At 51.8% G+C, this 15,429-nt stretch overlaps 6 protein-coding genes across 6 annotated transcripts; 3 read left to right on the top strand and 3 right to left on the bottom strand.

Moving 5' to 3' along the window:
* Positions 1-1,420: 1,420 nt before the first annotated feature.
* Positions 1,421-1,942, bottom strand: CTAM01_11737 (uncharacterized protein; the record flags this gene model as incomplete). The annotated part of the gene is made up of 2 exons (XM_060527746.1): positions 1,421-1,683; positions 1,771-1,942. 2 exons carry the CDS (start codon positions 1,940-1,942, stop codon positions 1,421-1,423), a joined length of 435 nt encoding a protein of 144 aa, XP_060377650.1.
* Positions 1,943-2,420: 478 nt separating this feature from the next.
* CTAM01_11736 (uncharacterized protein) lies at positions 2,421-2,618 on the top strand (the record flags this gene model as incomplete). Its single annotated transcript, XM_060527745.1, has 1 exon — positions 2,421-2,618. The coding sequence occupies one exon, from the start codon at positions 2,421-2,423 to the stop codon at positions 2,616-2,618; it is 198 nt and encodes a 65-aa protein (XP_060377649.1).
* A 185-nt stretch (positions 2,619-2,803) lies between these two features.
* Positions 2,804-3,588, top strand: CTAM01_11735 (uncharacterized protein; the record flags this gene model as incomplete). Its single annotated transcript, XM_060527744.1, has 2 exons — positions 2,804-3,034; positions 3,265-3,588. 2 exons carry the CDS (start codon positions 2,804-2,806, stop codon positions 3,586-3,588), a joined length of 555 nt encoding a protein of 184 aa, XP_060377648.1.
* Positions 3,589-5,482: 1,894 nt separating this feature from the next.
* Positions 5,483-6,776, bottom strand: CTAM01_11734 (RNA recognition domain-containing protein; the record flags this gene model as incomplete). The annotated part of the gene is made up of 2 exons (XM_060527743.1): positions 5,483-6,286; positions 6,360-6,776. 2 exons carry the CDS (start codon positions 6,774-6,776, stop codon positions 5,483-5,485), a joined length of 1,221 nt encoding a protein of 406 aa, XP_060377647.1.
* A 657-nt stretch (positions 6,777-7,433) lies between these two features.
* Positions 7,434-9,261, bottom strand: CTAM01_11733 (membrane transporter; the record flags this gene model as incomplete). The annotated part of the gene is made up of 3 exons (XM_060527742.1): positions 7,434-7,497; positions 7,555-8,926; positions 8,994-9,261. The coding sequence occupies 3 exons, from the start codon at positions 9,259-9,261 to the stop codon at positions 7,434-7,436; spliced, it is 1,704 nt and encodes a 567-aa protein (XP_060377646.1).
* Positions 9,262-12,923: 3,662 nt separating this feature from the next.
* Positions 12,924-13,244, top strand: CTAM01_11732 (uncharacterized protein; the record flags this gene model as incomplete). The annotated part of the gene is made up of 1 exon (XM_060527741.1): positions 12,924-13,244. One exon carries the CDS (start codon positions 12,924-12,926, stop codon positions 13,242-13,244), a length of 321 nt encoding a protein of 106 aa, XP_060377645.1.
* Positions 13,245-15,429: the final 2,185 nt, after the last annotated feature.

The raw sequence follows: 15,429 nt of genomic DNA, 5'->3' as shown, positions 1-15,429 counted from the left end.
GAACGCCATAGGCGGTCCGCCTTAGGCAATGGTCTTGGAATGTTCAGGTTCATTGACTTGTTGAATGAGATTATTAAGTAGGAGGACTGTGAAACGAGCCCCAGCGTACCTGTTAAGCATTCAAGCAAAACGTTGAAGACGAATGCAACATAACCAGTGTTAGATTGACCTTGTTGAACATTGTAGATTAGACTTGAGGAAGACTAGCTATGCAAGTATGTTCAGCGCGGCGCCGTGTTGTAACTTGATCGATATTCAGCCTTCGATGACTTGTGAGCGGCAAAAAGTAGAACAGTAGCACGAGGATATTGAAATAGCATTCTCCTCGTCTAGAACGATATCTCGGCAGAAGTATCGCGGATGTCATGGAGATCTCCCAACCATCATAATGACCATGATGCTGTTTTCCTGGGGCCTGCGAGATGAAAATGGGATAAGTCATGTTGACCTGCTACCGGATAATTACCGAGAAACCAGAATGTGTATTAGAGAAGCGCGTTGTATTTGACTTTTGACCGAATCGTATTGAGAATGAAACAAAATGATGTGAATTCTCCCGAGTCTTGACAGCCGTACGGAGTCGATTTACCTGCCCTCGAGACCCGCGAAAGCGAAACAATATTTTGAAACTCACAGGGCCTACCCAGTGCTTCAATATTACTCAGGCCTGGACTGCAATACATCTCACCTCAATTGCATTGTGAATCCTGATACAACATCAAAGCCACGAAGCCAGTGGCCCCAATCAGCACTCCTTGATATTGTAGATGGTATTCAATCATTGAGTCGTGAGGTCATCTCTCTTTAGCCCTCAAATATGGCTTGGGCTGAATACTGATCGTCTAGTAGTGACACGAGCCTCCCCTATAAACTCACTGTAGTTGTTCACCATAGCCATGCCAACTCTCTCTCTATCCACATACCTTAGGTCAATTTGAGCAACCAGTGAGCAAATCTCAAGAGACACAACCCAATAGAGGGCTAACGGCCCCCAGATTCCCATAGGATAAGGACATCCTTCAGCTCGGATTACTTAGAACATATCACAAAGCAGGATGGAGAGATTGTTTGAGCTCCATGTTGATAAGTGTATTGACTACATGGACGTCCGTTTCTCTATTACTTAAAAAGCGAATGCTACCCAATACCGTAAATGCCTGCTACCGAATAGAGAAAAAAAAGATCGTTGAACGACTGCTTAATGATATGCGGATGATGCGTTTTCTCTTCGCAGAGAATGCAAGTCTAGTGTATGCTTTGCGAGTGTACTGGTCCCCGTGTGGATGTTTTCATGCCGGGGGCGTGAAACGGGGACAAAAGAAAGGGAACAAAGGACATGATGAGAATTGTAGAAACTAGGAATGAAGATCCGAGTTGAGCCGAAGAAAGAGTCGCCAAGATACAGAGGTATAAGCAGCCATCAAGACGACGGCTTAGCAGGATCCTGAGACCCCGGCGGCTGCAGTGCTGAAGACCCGCATTTGGTAGCCGGATCCTGAACGGAGCACCCAGGCAGTTCAAAGGTTCCCGCGGTAGTCTTCGAGTCTCCATTGACAGCCGAGGAGAATTCGCCGCCCTTCTTCTGACCGGAAGTAGCCGTCGCCGTCTTCTTTCCGCTCTTCTCCTCCCCAACGGGTGCATTCACGAACAACATCTTGGACGTATCGGTGTAGACCAGAGAGTCTTAAGCTAATTGTCGTGGCCGTACTAGTCTCCCAGTTTAGGGACTGTTTGGGGGCGTAGGCACGTTTGGCCAAGGGGTAGGTCCACGGGGACCGCCGCCGGGTGGTGTAGGAGGGGGATCGGGAAAGGTAATTGGGTAGATGCCCAAGCCCTCGTATGGAATGTTTGTTGGTACGTGGATCTCTTCAAAGTCTTCGTCAGAAATGTGTGTTGGTACGTTGATCTTGTCAAAGATGTTTGAGTATATCGGGGACAACATTGTTGCAATGTGTGCCTCTCTAGACGAGTAATTTTATAGTGTGGCCTTGTTGGAGTTGTTCAGGATTTGGGGGCCAATTATGATCAAGTTGGTGAATAAGAGGTATCAAAGACGGTGTGTCGAGTGAATGATGAAGTGACTGATCAGTGTTTTCTGGGAGTCTTGCTAGGAGTGGTTGAGGGTTGTGGTGATAGAGTTCTGCCATCTGAGACATCCAGACCAGATGCCAGCCGCCTCCTATATACGTCTTCATGAACCCTCCATGAGGCTCTGCCTATACACCAAAACATATACACAGACAAGGACCCTCCACAACGTTGAACATTGCCCAGCTAGTCCATTGAACATGTCTATACCTCCGACACCATGTCCTCAAAGACATCCAAACGGCAACTGACCTGGCGCTTAGCGCGAAGATTACTGCCTTGTGTGACACGACAACCAGAGCTCATCTGCTAAATATCGCGTGTGACAAGGGATGGAAGGGGGTATTGCGAAAGGATACATCAACTTTGTACTCCCTTCCCGTAAGGATCTCAAGCCGCTTCTGGCAAGGCAAGTCGAAGCACATACAGCCTACCGGTCAGGCTCCCAGAAACCGGGAACGACCAACCAGATTCGGCATAAGGCTCCCAAGAGAGTGGGTAGGAAGGGCGCCCCCGCGGGCAAGGAATAGGCAAACATGGCTGTGAAGGGGTGGATGGACATCCTACTCCAAGATGAGTGCGGCAGGGGTCGGGTAAAGTGTGTGACAGTCAACAGCGTGAGATGCCAACGGCGAACGTGGGATTATGCCTCGTTGGAAGCAGCTGTGTAATCAGTCGAGCCAGGCAACAAATCGTCAAACGGCCGGCCGATGGCATGAATGCGTCGGAGACCTGTTGTTCAACGAACTGTCAGTCGCCCGGTACAATGCCCAGCAGTACCAAAGAGTATTTCTGGACTTGCTGCCTGGTCGTCACTCGCCGACTGAGGGGGGGTGGTAAGAGTCCCGCCGAGGTGGTCCGTCATGTGAGCAACGACGACGTCCTCCGGTTCTTGGTTCCGGACTGCAGGTATGTCGGGGCCGGCCGAGCGAACAAGTCAGAACACGTAAGTTGAGCAGAACAAAAGGCCTTGGGCCACGCTGAGAGGCTAAGAAACAGCCCCCATCTGGGAGGCTTGGGGATAGAAAGACGATGAACGCGGGGCCACTCAGCCGGGTGTGGTGTGGCTCGCGCGGATTTTGTCCAATCTACATCCAAAGAATTTGATATTCCAAGATAGGGTGTGGAGGGTAGGCGAAATGAGACATGGCCACGCTGATACTGGGACAAAATGAGCACCCGGGGGGTAGACGAGAGGCCCAAGATGTACAGGACGTAAGCAAGCAGTTGACGCGAAGGACGCAGTGCGTACGTTTTTCCGGTCTAGCGCAGAGCCGACGGGGCGGATTTGGCCACACCCACATCCCACGTTGTTCCATGCTTTGCACCCAGCAGGCTGGAGCAGGGCGAGGGTGTAAGTCCATAGGGCTGAAGGATGCTGAGGCTTTGTCAACCGTTGAACGACGACGTTGTACAAACTCTATGGAGTGCTGGATCGTGGCCGAGAACGATCTCTTGCATTTACGGCGTTTCAGTCTCGATCAGCCTGGTGGATCATGAGACCCAGTGTTATAAGGCAGTCGACTAGGTCAAGATGCGTTCGTTTGACCTCTTTGGTCTGTTTAGCTCAGCTTAGCTTTCTCCTAAGTGAGCGATGTGGGGGATTTGACTGGGGTAGGAGACAGTCACCAAACTCACAACGAGGGAACTCCCCTCTGCGCCGCTTCCAATGCTTGGCTTGCTGCCACGCAAGTGTGGACTGCGGCATATTGAACATGCCGTAAGACGACTGAAAGCAAGTTTCTTGAGTCAGAAAGAGACTTTACTTGTCGAAATCGCGGGTGAGCCATGGCGAGTAGGGTGTTACTGTCGGCCGCCCCGGCCTTAAACCCCCTGCTGCAGAATTGTTGCAGCCCTTTGATGGGGTGATAGAGCAACAGTAGGTAATAGAGCAGGGCTACCCTAGAGCCGAGACATAATCACCTTGTACCTGGCTGCCGGTTCTGATGTTGCTGCCGCCGCCGCCGGTGTTTCGTTTGGGTGAACCGGCCAGGTGGTTGTGAAGCATCAGGCTGGCGGGGGGTGCGGAGTTATTGGTGTGATGCCTGCGTGAACGACGAGTTCTCAGGGGCCACTGCCCCTCATCCCAGTATCGGGGTCAGCTTGAACAGCCTACGATTGGCTCTGACAGCTACCATGACGACTTGCATGTTGCGTGGGTCTCTTCAGTGCCAAATGAGGGTGCGTGTCCAGATATGTTGTCAGCGTGCCCGAAACCAAGCACATGGAGTTTGTGTAACCCGAAAGATGAAGAATCTCTGTCAACCGTCGTACACTTGTGATGGCCCCAAGGTACTGTGCATATTCTTTCCAGATAGTCCACAAGGTGATATCCGAAATAATAGCATTCGGTGTCGTGCCGTCAGTTCCTCCACTTCGGCGTAAGCAACCGCACGGCTTGGTCAGAAAGAGTCGAAGTGGCCAAACGCTGCCTATTGCCCCGATGTCGATTCGCTCTGTGGGAGTCAAAAATAAACATGTATGGAAGCTGACTCAACATCGAATCGCTGTGAAAGGCGTCATGGACGTAGGCAACATCGGTTGATCTGCATCTCATGAAATGTCAGTCGGGCGGAGACCAAGATAGGCGTGTTCTGTGAGGTTGTGTAAGCTCACATGATACCAAATCGAGCCCGAACCGCATCCACTTTCTCCGCCCGAGAGTACACTCAGTCGCGACCGCCGAAGCAGAACTCGGACAGGTTTCGCCCTTGCTTAGACTTGGTGACTCTTTGAGATGACCGGGAACTTCGTCGAAAGCGCAGGAACCTTTGAGAACCGTGATGTATCGCGGGAACGGCCGGCAAGACTCCACAGCATTGCGCTCATCGGGTTGGCTCTATCGGCTGAAGGATTGCGGCAAAGGCAAAAAGCACCGAAATAGGACTGACCGATCTTCGAACTACGCCCTCCTATTCGCCATAATACCATCCAATCAGCCTGCTCAGACCAACCGAAATAAATAAATCATGTTGCCAGTTTGCAATATACGAAGCTCCGGCGTAAGCCTACACGCAACGCTTAATCCACGCGCGAGGTTGTCACTTGACAATCGCAGGCTTTTTTTGATTAGTGATCAGGTGTGGTTTAGCTCTGCGAGCCGAGAATGTCAAAATACACAGTGGATTCCGCGTGCAAGGCAGATTCGTGGCATCGAGTCACCAGTCGAGGTAGGGCGTGAAACATGTGTGAAGATCCAGCAATCTAAGCATTTGTCTACGCATTATTAGCTGAGAATACGTGCAGGCATAATCAGGTCTTACGGGTTGACTGAAATGCCCACGCCCGCCGCCCGCCTTAGGGTATCCCAGCCGACTTTTCCTCGTTCCTCATAACGCCTGAAAGAGAAATCACAAACCAAACCCATTTCGCCCAGTGGCGCTCCAAATTTGACTCATCTGTACCCACGGCCACCGCCGCCGCCGCCGCCGCCGCGACCGCCACGATCACGACTACGGCTCGGGGACCGGGATCGACGGCTATCGTAGCTATCGTAGCTGTCTCGACTCGGGCTCCTTCTTCGGCGGTTGCGGTCGTTACCGCGTGCACCTCCTCCACGTCTCGGGGGTGGTGATGGAGACCGAGAGTATGATCTTGAACGGCTTCGGTATCTACTTCCACCACCGCCTCTGGACGGAGGAGCAGCGACGGGAGACCGGCTTGGGGAACGCGAAAGCGATCGAGGCCGGTAGGTGTCTGATCTGGGGCCAAAGCGACCCTGAGGTGGTGATGCACCCCGTCGGGGACCGTTCTGGCCGAAAGGACCGGGTCCGCCTCCTCCACCACCGTGGAATCCGCCCTGAGCTCTTCCCCCTCGGCCGCCTCTAGCATCGGAGCCTCCGCCACGTCGAGCAGCTGGAGGTGCTGGGGACATCTTGCGCCGGGGAAGGACGATTGAAACGTTGATTACCGCGCCATCAAGCTGTGCCTCATGCATGTGGGCAATAGCATCCTCGGCATCGGCCTCGGTATCGTATAGGATGTAAGCAGTGCCGCGGTTAGTGCCGTCTGGAGGAGAAGGAATGTCAGCCTCATGTAGCAGGGATCCATTTGGAGGCCGTTCAAGTCGACCCTGTGAGGACAGATACTGACGAGTTCTATTAATGGGCAGGTCAAGATCCTTGATGTGCCCAAATTGGCCAAAGATCTCCTCCAAATGGGCTTCATTGATATTCTTGGTCAATCGCTCGACAACAATCTAATTCAATGCAGAGTCAGCAGCTTGGAAAATGACAGCGCGAGTGATTCATAGAGCGAGAAGATCAATTTACCTTGGTGCTTCTGATAGCAGGACTAGCGCTTCTTCCACGGCTCCGGCTGCGGCTTCCGCTTCTCTGCCTGCCATTTCGTCGCGGCGTGGGAGATCGGGAACGCGACGGAGATCGCGAATCGTACGTATGACGACGGACTGGGGAGCGAGACCGGTCTGACAGCGGTGTCAATGACCGAGAATGGTCGCGGTAGCGGTCGCGAGAGAGCGATCTTGTTCGGGACGCCATGGTTGCTTGTTTTGGGACAAAAGCTTGGTTGACAGGTTGGCGAAATTGACCAAGGCGTCGCAAACCGCGACCCTCTTTCCTGTCGTGCCAGGACTGACGTGTGATCACGTGATATATGTGGATCCATACCGAGGTGGCAGGCACGCGCCTCGGTGGGGTTCGGTCAACGGGCAACTGCGGTTCAGTCATTTTACTTATAAAGGCATCTAGATGCGGAAGATGAAGGTAGACAACATCGGTTCAACATACCTTACTCTATTTGAGATTGTGGTGCCGGCGTGGCTCTAGATCGGCCGAACCGCAATATGCCTTCGCCTTGCCTTATTCTTTAACATTTAAGTCATATTCTCTGATTTGGCTCTTTTTAAGGCCTCCTCGAGGTATTAATCTGTGTCTGCCGCTATGATTCTTACGCGGTATTGAGTGTCCGAAACGAGGATGAGACTTATGAAAGCGAGTGATTTGTATTGAAATCAATCCGTATCGAACATCATGTCCAGGTCATAGTGTGGAGGCAGATAATCAGGAGGAAGTTCCATGATAATGTACAGATTCCTATTATTACTATGTACACTCGCTGTAACATTGCTAAGCGTCGATGACGCAAACAAGTCCCCTCAAGGACCTGATATCTCAGACTCAGAGTGTACAGCAGTCCACTGCCTCCCAATCCGCTTGTGTCGTGATAATACATGGCAAAGGGCCAATTCATGTTTTGCTTTTGCCCCGAGCCACGTCGTGTCTTGAGGATACCTGAACGCCTCAACCATTTCTGTTGAAATCAACGGCACCATTATATTGCCTATTACCTTGTGCCCTCCAGAACAAAAGAAATCACCAGGGAGCCTATGCAGCCCACTCCACGACCTCCAAAGCGCACATGACGAGCACCAAGGTTGATGGAAGAATCCTACGACACTTGTTAATATATGCAGAGGAAGAAATCCAGACACATTTGGCTACATACCAGATAACATAGCTCTGGAAGAGGATTCTCGACATGACACTTTCGTAAACCTCGTTGATTTGGCAAATCTGAGCCAGTTGGAGAGCACTCGGGGCGCCGGTCAACAAGAAGCAGACGATGACAAAGATGGGGTCATCCAGAATGCTGACTGGCACGTACTTGGCGAAGACGGCCAGAATAGGGGTCATGATCAAAGTCGGCAGGAGCATGCGGCACACCAAGGATGCGACAAGGAGCTTGGTTCCGATCTGGTCCTCCTCAGGATCCCGCATCTTCTCGCTCTTTTGCGTGTTGCGAGCGAGGTTGGCACCAAGAACAACCAGGATCAAGGGCACAGCGACGCCACCACTGGACTGAACAGCATCCGTGAAACTGTTCTTGATGAAGGATCCCTCTTCGAAAAAGATCTTCTGCAGAGCCGGGACTGAGGCAACAACGACGGCGCTAAGCATGGCCCACAGAGGCGGGTTCATGAACTCCCACAAAAAGTTGTAAAACTTGCCGGCGAAGCGGCTCAGGGCCGAGAGAATCGTCTTGAAGGGGGTCGGCAAACTGTTGTAGACTCTCGCAAAGAAGTTTGATGTCGATTCCTTAGCAGAGGTGACGGCGTTGTTGAAGGCGTTCTTAATGCGGCTAGGGTAGCCTTTAACTCCCTCGGGGATTTCGGGTTCATCCGTGTTACGAATGCGGGGAAAGGACGATATCTCATCGCCACTTCCGTCGAAAACGGGATGGTTACCATTGAGGGGTGCGAGACCGTTGGTCTTCATCGGCTTCTTGGGAAGGTAGTCGTCGTCCTCGTCTTCGGTATCGGCGGGGGAGGCTCTGGATCTGCTAGCAACAGGGGTGCGACCGGCCGGCTCATAGTTGGATAGGTCATCACTCGAGTGACTACGGGAAGTAGCGGTGCCGTCATCGTACTCGGTCAATAGGGGAGCGGTCTCGCGATCTCCCGGGTATTGTCCCTCCTCGACGCGCTCGTCCTGGTACTCGGGGTACTTGTCCTTGGGAGCAAGCAGCACGTGGTAGCCCCAGCTCCAGCGCACCAACTGACCGAGCTGCTGGAAGATCAAGAGGTATAGAATACCACGGGCACCAACCTCGTCATCGTTGTCCCCGGGGATCTTGTCCCAGTGTAGCCCCTTGATAGTTTGCGACAGGGACAAGATCATAGAGATGGGCAGGGAGTTTGAGTTTCCAAAGACTCCCATGGCCGTGACAAAGTTAGTAGCGCGGCGGTTGAAGCCAAAGCCGCGGGCGACGCCGGTAGCGACGAGCCAGGAGACAAGAGTCTGAATGATGAAGATGATGGGGATTACGGCGAGATCGAGGAGCTTGTCGGCATTGAGTTGCGAAGCCAACTTGGTAAAGACTTGTGAACACTGTTAGGAAGGCTACTTGGACACTATCGTGCAGGCGAGGTGGAATTGTAGACATACTAAGGCAAGGCGTGAATAGCATGACATTGAGATTGGCCAAGAACTTTTGCTTTTCAGCATCAAAGTGGCCAAGACGGGCAATGATGTAGCCCGGCAAGCTCACGCACACAACCTCGAGGACAGCCTCGAAGACGAGAAGAACCAAGTTACCCATGGAGGGGTGTGAATCGTGAGGCTTCTTCATGGCCATGAGGGGCATTTCGTATACGTTTTGAGCCATGTCTGCCAGTCGAAACGACGTCGGCGACGTCAAGTATTGTTGGTCCATTCTGGGACGTGGATATTAAAAGAGAGCGCAGAGACGGAGACTGCGGATGTCGAGGTTGAAGGAAGGTTACGGCGGAGATAGAAAGGGCTTCAGGACGGAGGTCCTGAGCGGCCAAAGCTGATGGAAGGTTCTCAAGAGGCTTGGCGCGGCGCGTTGACCTTGTAATCGGGCCCAAGCAGCGCGATGTGAATGTTTCGGATAGCCGGCGATGGGACGGATCGCAACTGAAAGAGTAAGGTACGGTGTTGAAGTCGGTGATCGGGTTTTTGGTTGGATGTCGGGATTATCGGTGGTATGTGTCGGGCCTCCACAGTAGAGTTCGGCCTTTTCCAGAAGTTTGCGACCAAGCTCTCATCCTCTGGCGACAAGAGACATGAGGAAAGTGCGAAAGTAGGTAGTATTAGTGTATTGGTGTCGCTGCTCGTCGTTTGGTAGAGAATCGTTGAGGAAAGGAAGCACGTGCAGGTATCAAGTTGATGGACAAGGTGTGGGAGGGGGAAAAGATGGAAGAAGGGAAAGGCAGAATACAGGTAAAGGTGATGGGTAGAAGGACCGAGAGTTCTCAGCCACAGAAGGGAAGGCACGATGATATGAGGTTGGTCCGAGTGGGTAGATTGATAAAGGAAAGAAAAATACGTAGTCGAGGCGAGCTAATCACGGCGCAAAAAAATGGCGATGGCGGCGTACCAACTGGGCTGGGCTGGGCTGCCCAGGCTGAGGTCGCCAGGGATGAGGGCGGCTCGCAGTGTGCCACTTCAGCGCGACAGCTCACTGTTTGGGAACAGCCCCAGATTCCGTCACCTCTGTTTTTACCGTTTCTGCCTGCTACGGATACTTTTACTGCCTGTTCTTGTCCAGCTTTACGCAGTAAGGTAAGGTCCAGACTCCCAGGCCACCTCAGACTGGACCGTATCAGTTACGCAGATGGTGCAGCGACGCAACCTTGACACCTTCCCCCCAGTGGGGATGTGCAACACACTCAGCGACAAGCCGCAACCTGGCACACTGGCAGCCACCCACCCACTGCGTAGTGGAAGGCACTAAGGTGACGGACACCTCCCGCTAAGAAACACTTGGCGCCCAATCAGGAGCGCGAATGAGCCCACGATGACGCCGGGCTCCCAGCTTCAGCAGCAACAGCAGCAGGAGCAAGTCTCCATTCTGTGCCTCTGAGCAACTCATGCCGAAACTGAGCTGCCACCACCCTGTTGCTTCCTGCTGGGTCTTGCAACCCGCAAAACTCTGCATGCAAGGCACCCCGGCTATTCTTGCTCCGTTTTAGCAGTACGCTTAATGTGGTAGGCTCCCATCTCCCTCCCTTCCATCTGTGCACTGCCATCTTCTACATACTTGTAGGTATGTATCAAGTTGTTCATCAACTTAACTTCTTCCATTTCTTACAGACCATGCGAGCCCACAAGAGATATTCGAGGGAGGCAGCCGCTGCGTTGTATGTCCTGGTGGCAAAAAGAACACCAAACAGGTCCAACAGGAAGCACATCATCAATATGCACCCAGAAGCAAGCGCCTCACAGAACAACCAACTGACCGACTGGCTCTTGGCACAACAGGCGCAGTGTATTACACGGCGCCTTGGCAATGGCGTCGAATCGAAATCGAAATTGCCCTGACGTCGCCAGCTCCCGTCGACATGACGGACCCGACGTGGCCCCTCGCCTTTGGCCTTCTTCCTTACCGATAGCTGCTGCGACACCTCCGACTGCGACGCAAGCCGACATTCAATCCATCCATTCACCACCGTTTCTCTCGCCCGTCCCTTGCTTAGCTCCAGGAGTCTATCCCCTGCCGTTGGCCGTTTCCGGTTTTCCGCCCCCCATCTTTCTTGATTCATCCGTTGTCTGATAATGTTGCACATCGGCACACGACCTTGCATCGCCAGACATTCACGACATTTACGGCAGTACACCCACCGAGCACGGATACCTACCAACACGTTGTTTGAATGGTCCTCTATGAGTCTATACCTACTCCATACAGAGTATCCGTACACGGAGTACGGATACACCAGAGAGTATCCATTCGGCATGGGATGCCACACCTGACGATCTTCCTCCGAGAGACACCCGCACCCGCACCCACAGAAACATCAGATCGCCTCCCGCGTTCCGCAGGTACGCATGCTGTACGTCAGGTTGCAGCGATTGAGAAGCACACGTTCGTTTCGGGAACTTCACCTCTGTTAGCCTCCCATCCAGCACACGGCGGAACCCAGTTTTTTTCCAACACACAAATATCTTGCCTGTTTCTTTCCCAGATATGGGATGTAAGAGAATACCTCCTCAGTCACACTGTTGCCGAGACACCATCAACGAACGCTTGCTTCGCCATCTCATCTCTGCGCTGATAGTTCCCGCACCCCGGGCTGTGCGGTCAAGATTTAGCCCCGATACCGCCGCCAAGCTGCCTCGGAGCCCAACTATTCAAGGGTCTTGCCAGCAACTTAAGCTTCGTGGCCGCGGTCCGCAGCGACTTCAGGGAGGGAACTTTCGGCTGCGTTTGCCCTCCTACTTCGCCCTTTTGCATGCACATCCGAAGTGAGGCTGTTGCATTCCCCATCACCCCGCCGTTTCTCCTCAACTTTGCCCATGATGGAAACGGTAGCTTTGAGCTTTACTAAACGTACGCACAGATGCTCCATCAAGGTAAATGCCTTCTGCTTCTCGACCACAGCTACCATATTCAGGCTACTGCTCTCAGTCCATTGTGCGGTCGTGTCAAATGTATGACGAGAAAAGATATCTTGAGCCGGGAGATCAGACTTTCACCGCGCCAAGTTGGGTTCAATACAAACACAGAACATGAGGCTATGCAGAAACGACTTGGCTGCTACACTTTGGATGACTTTGTTATCAGATCGCCAAGACATATTCCACATTGCCCGTTGCTTCCAACCATGCGCGGTATCTCGTCGGTATTTCGGCCAGCTTAAACGTTTGATGCTACCTACAGTCTTCTCGATTATTCTGTGATGGTCCTTTGAGTATCGAACATGCCTCTTGGCAGGTTCTGCGATCTCCCGTCGTCAAAGCCCTGCACTTGCAGGTACTTAGGAAGGCGATCACTTGGTAGATAGATGTGCTGATGCCCTCAGTTCCTTGCTCCTTTTTCCAGCTGTTGAGCTCAGGGCCCGTCTCAGCATCCTTTGAAGCAGGCAGATGAGTGTTTTGCAGCAATGAACTAGCTATTTCTCGGCCTTTCACTCATAACTTTCGTTCCTCATGAGCGAGACCAGCAGCTTCAGGTTGACTGGTGACGTTCAAAGTCATTGTCCAAAATCATTGAGTACATCACGGATAACACCTAGACATATTGCCGTGGGACTCGCTCTTCCGAACGATGAAGAGAGCACTGGCAGCAGGCCGGTTGCTTTTGTTCTCCCGATCCAGTATGTCTCTATTTGCGCCGAGGGTTCACTAAAGATGTCGCATTTCACACAAAACCCTTATAACGGGCCCAAAAGACGTCCTGAGGCCCACGATAATGCGGTTGATCGGGCAGCCTTGAGAGTCCTCACCTTCTCGTCTCGTCGAGGACCATCGAAGAAACAAAACCTCTTCTCAAAATCCTTCACCTTGCTATACAAAATCAATCAAGACACCTACTATACACCACACCACAACAAAACTAACAGCAAGCCCAATATGAAGAGCAACCAGACCTCCGATCAGAAGAAGCAGAAAGAGGAGAAGACTCTACAGATGGCCGATCCCAAGAACGAGGACAGCAAGTCTGCTGGCCCTGCGGGCAAAGTTGCCCTCTCTTCCACCGCACAGCAGCAGCAGCACGAGAAGCCTCGTCGCGTCATCAAGCCTCGCCCTCAGCACGCGAGCTCCCTCGAGACCGCGGACGATGATGAGTATGACGACTGCTGGGACCCCTATTACGAGGACTCGCCGGCCAAGGACGACAAAGTTGTCGAGGAGGACTTTGTCCTCATGAAGAAGCCTAACCCGTCTCGTTAAGAATCCCATTCTGGACGGAAGGAAGGAAGGAAACGAAGATCGGGCACGAGCCAGATTGAGCTGCGGCAAGAGCTTCACCATTCCCATAAGGAGGTCAGTACTGCCCACTTGGCATCGTCGCGGCCTCGATATACTAACTTGAATATCTAGGTGATGAAAACCCTTGTGAGATTACGATGACTTCCTTCCTTTACATACATATTCATGAAAACGATGGCTAGTGGCCAATTTCCATCAACCAGCGTCTCTTTCTTCTGTGTGATTTCTTCCCGTTCCTGAAGGCCAGCTCTAGATCTCCTGCTCTAGATCCCTGCCTTAGATCCCTGCCTTAGATCCCCGCCTTGGGCACCTGCTTTGTATCGCTTGCCCCTTTACGCAGGTAAACGTAAAGAATATTGACATGAGATAGGCAGTATGAGGCAGCCTTTCCAACAATCTCTGGATGCGGGCAAGTCTAAGGACATTCCTCTTAATTATCATGACCACGCGATATCACTTCTCCTGTCTGGTGGCAGCGGTCCGACCCGTCATCTAGAATTCGATGCCGGCGGTTGAGAAGGTAGATGGGGAAGCTTCTCGTGATGGATATCGTAGACTGTATTTGGCTGGTATGCTGGAATCATAGACAACGCGGTAGATGGTCAATACCAATCTCCGAATGAATTAATGAAGACATCCATCTAATTTTACTACTCTCAGCCCAAGATCGTAATCAATTGCTCCTCGTAAGGTAGCCTTTGGGTGAAATGCCGTTCCTTCCTTCTACAGCGCCGACCACGTGGGTATATCGGGCTGACTGCTTGCCCGAGATGCCTTATGTTCATATTCAGCTTCTCCTTCCGCTGGTGAGCGTAGCCTATCCAGGATCTCTTCTTCAGGGCTTTTAGACGTACATCGATATAACCAGAGGCCGAAATATATCGAGACCCGTAGAGCGCGAGAAATATGACGGGTGTGCGAATAGTGATGGGAATCTTCAATGTCGAATGCAATGACTATTTCAAGTATTCAACACCTTAATGAATAGCTCATCTACGCAGAAGGTAATTATTATCACCCAGTTATTCCCACATCACGAAAGATGGCTCATAGATTACAAGTGTACTCAGTCCGGGGATTTGTGCACTGGGCTATTCGACATGAGGGAAACAACATCGGTTGCCGTAGTTGGTCCGGTTGGTTGTGAACACCATCTGCAATCTTCAAAATTATATCACTTAATTCACGATGCTTCAATACTCCCGGTTAATAATCTACAGACGGTATGACTAACCCATCGTCCAGGCTTCAATGCCGTCAGCACTGAAAGTTCCCTCTCAATCCAAACCAAAAAAAAAAAAACCAACCAAAAAGCAACCAAAGTAATGCCATGCTTGTGGTTGATGTTTCGATGTCTCATCTTGTGCTAGCTTGCGACCTTGACGTAATAGACATGCTATTCGGAGGATGAACAAGAAATACGTCTACAACTTGCATCACATCAATCGCCAGACTTTCGGCTACGTACCTCGAAAGATTTGATGAACAAGTGATATGCACAAAAATTAGATGCATGATATCAATCAGCATCACATCATGCGCCCGAGATGGGCAACATTACGGTCTTGTTCGACATCGAGATTATCGGAAGCTGTCAGCAGAGCCCAGGAGCTTACACACACTTGCACCAAAGGAGGTGATCGACAAGCGGCGTGGGGGAAAGAAGAGTCACACTGGACAAGACTGGACAAGACATCAAAGTGAAACAGATGACAGATGTGGAGAATCGAGGATAATCTCTACGGTGCTTGTGGTTGCTTTGTGGCACGACGGATGAGCAGAGTGCAGGTGGCGAAACCATGTGGCTGATGACGACAGAGGGTTCATCCTCTTCGCTCTGCTTCTCCCCGGTCCAGATATCGACAAAGTCAACAACCTCAACAAGACGATTACAAATGTTCGTAGACTGAATCAAAAGACGCGGAATTGATAGGAGATACGGTCGGCAATTGCAACATCTCGGAGGCCGCTTGCCATTGAATTTACGCTTCTCCTTGACTCTGCAGGGCCTTCCCTGGCGAGCTGAACTACAGTTTACCATGGGATACTCTGTTTTGACAGCATTTGCCACTTTCGACGACCATCGGCGAGAGCTCCGGTCGACTGCGCGACAGGATTGGTCCGGTTTGCGCGGCATCCAGCGTTG

This window comes from Colletotrichum tamarilloi (assembly GCF_030869305.1).
Source record: "Colletotrichum tamarilloi strain Tom-12 chromosome Unknown Scaffold_66.1, whole genome shotgun sequence".
Lineage (NCBI taxonomy): Eukaryota > Fungi > Ascomycota > Sordariomycetes > Glomerellales > Glomerellaceae > Colletotrichum > Colletotrichum tamarilloi.
This window is presented reverse-complemented; position numbering and strand designations above follow the sequence as displayed.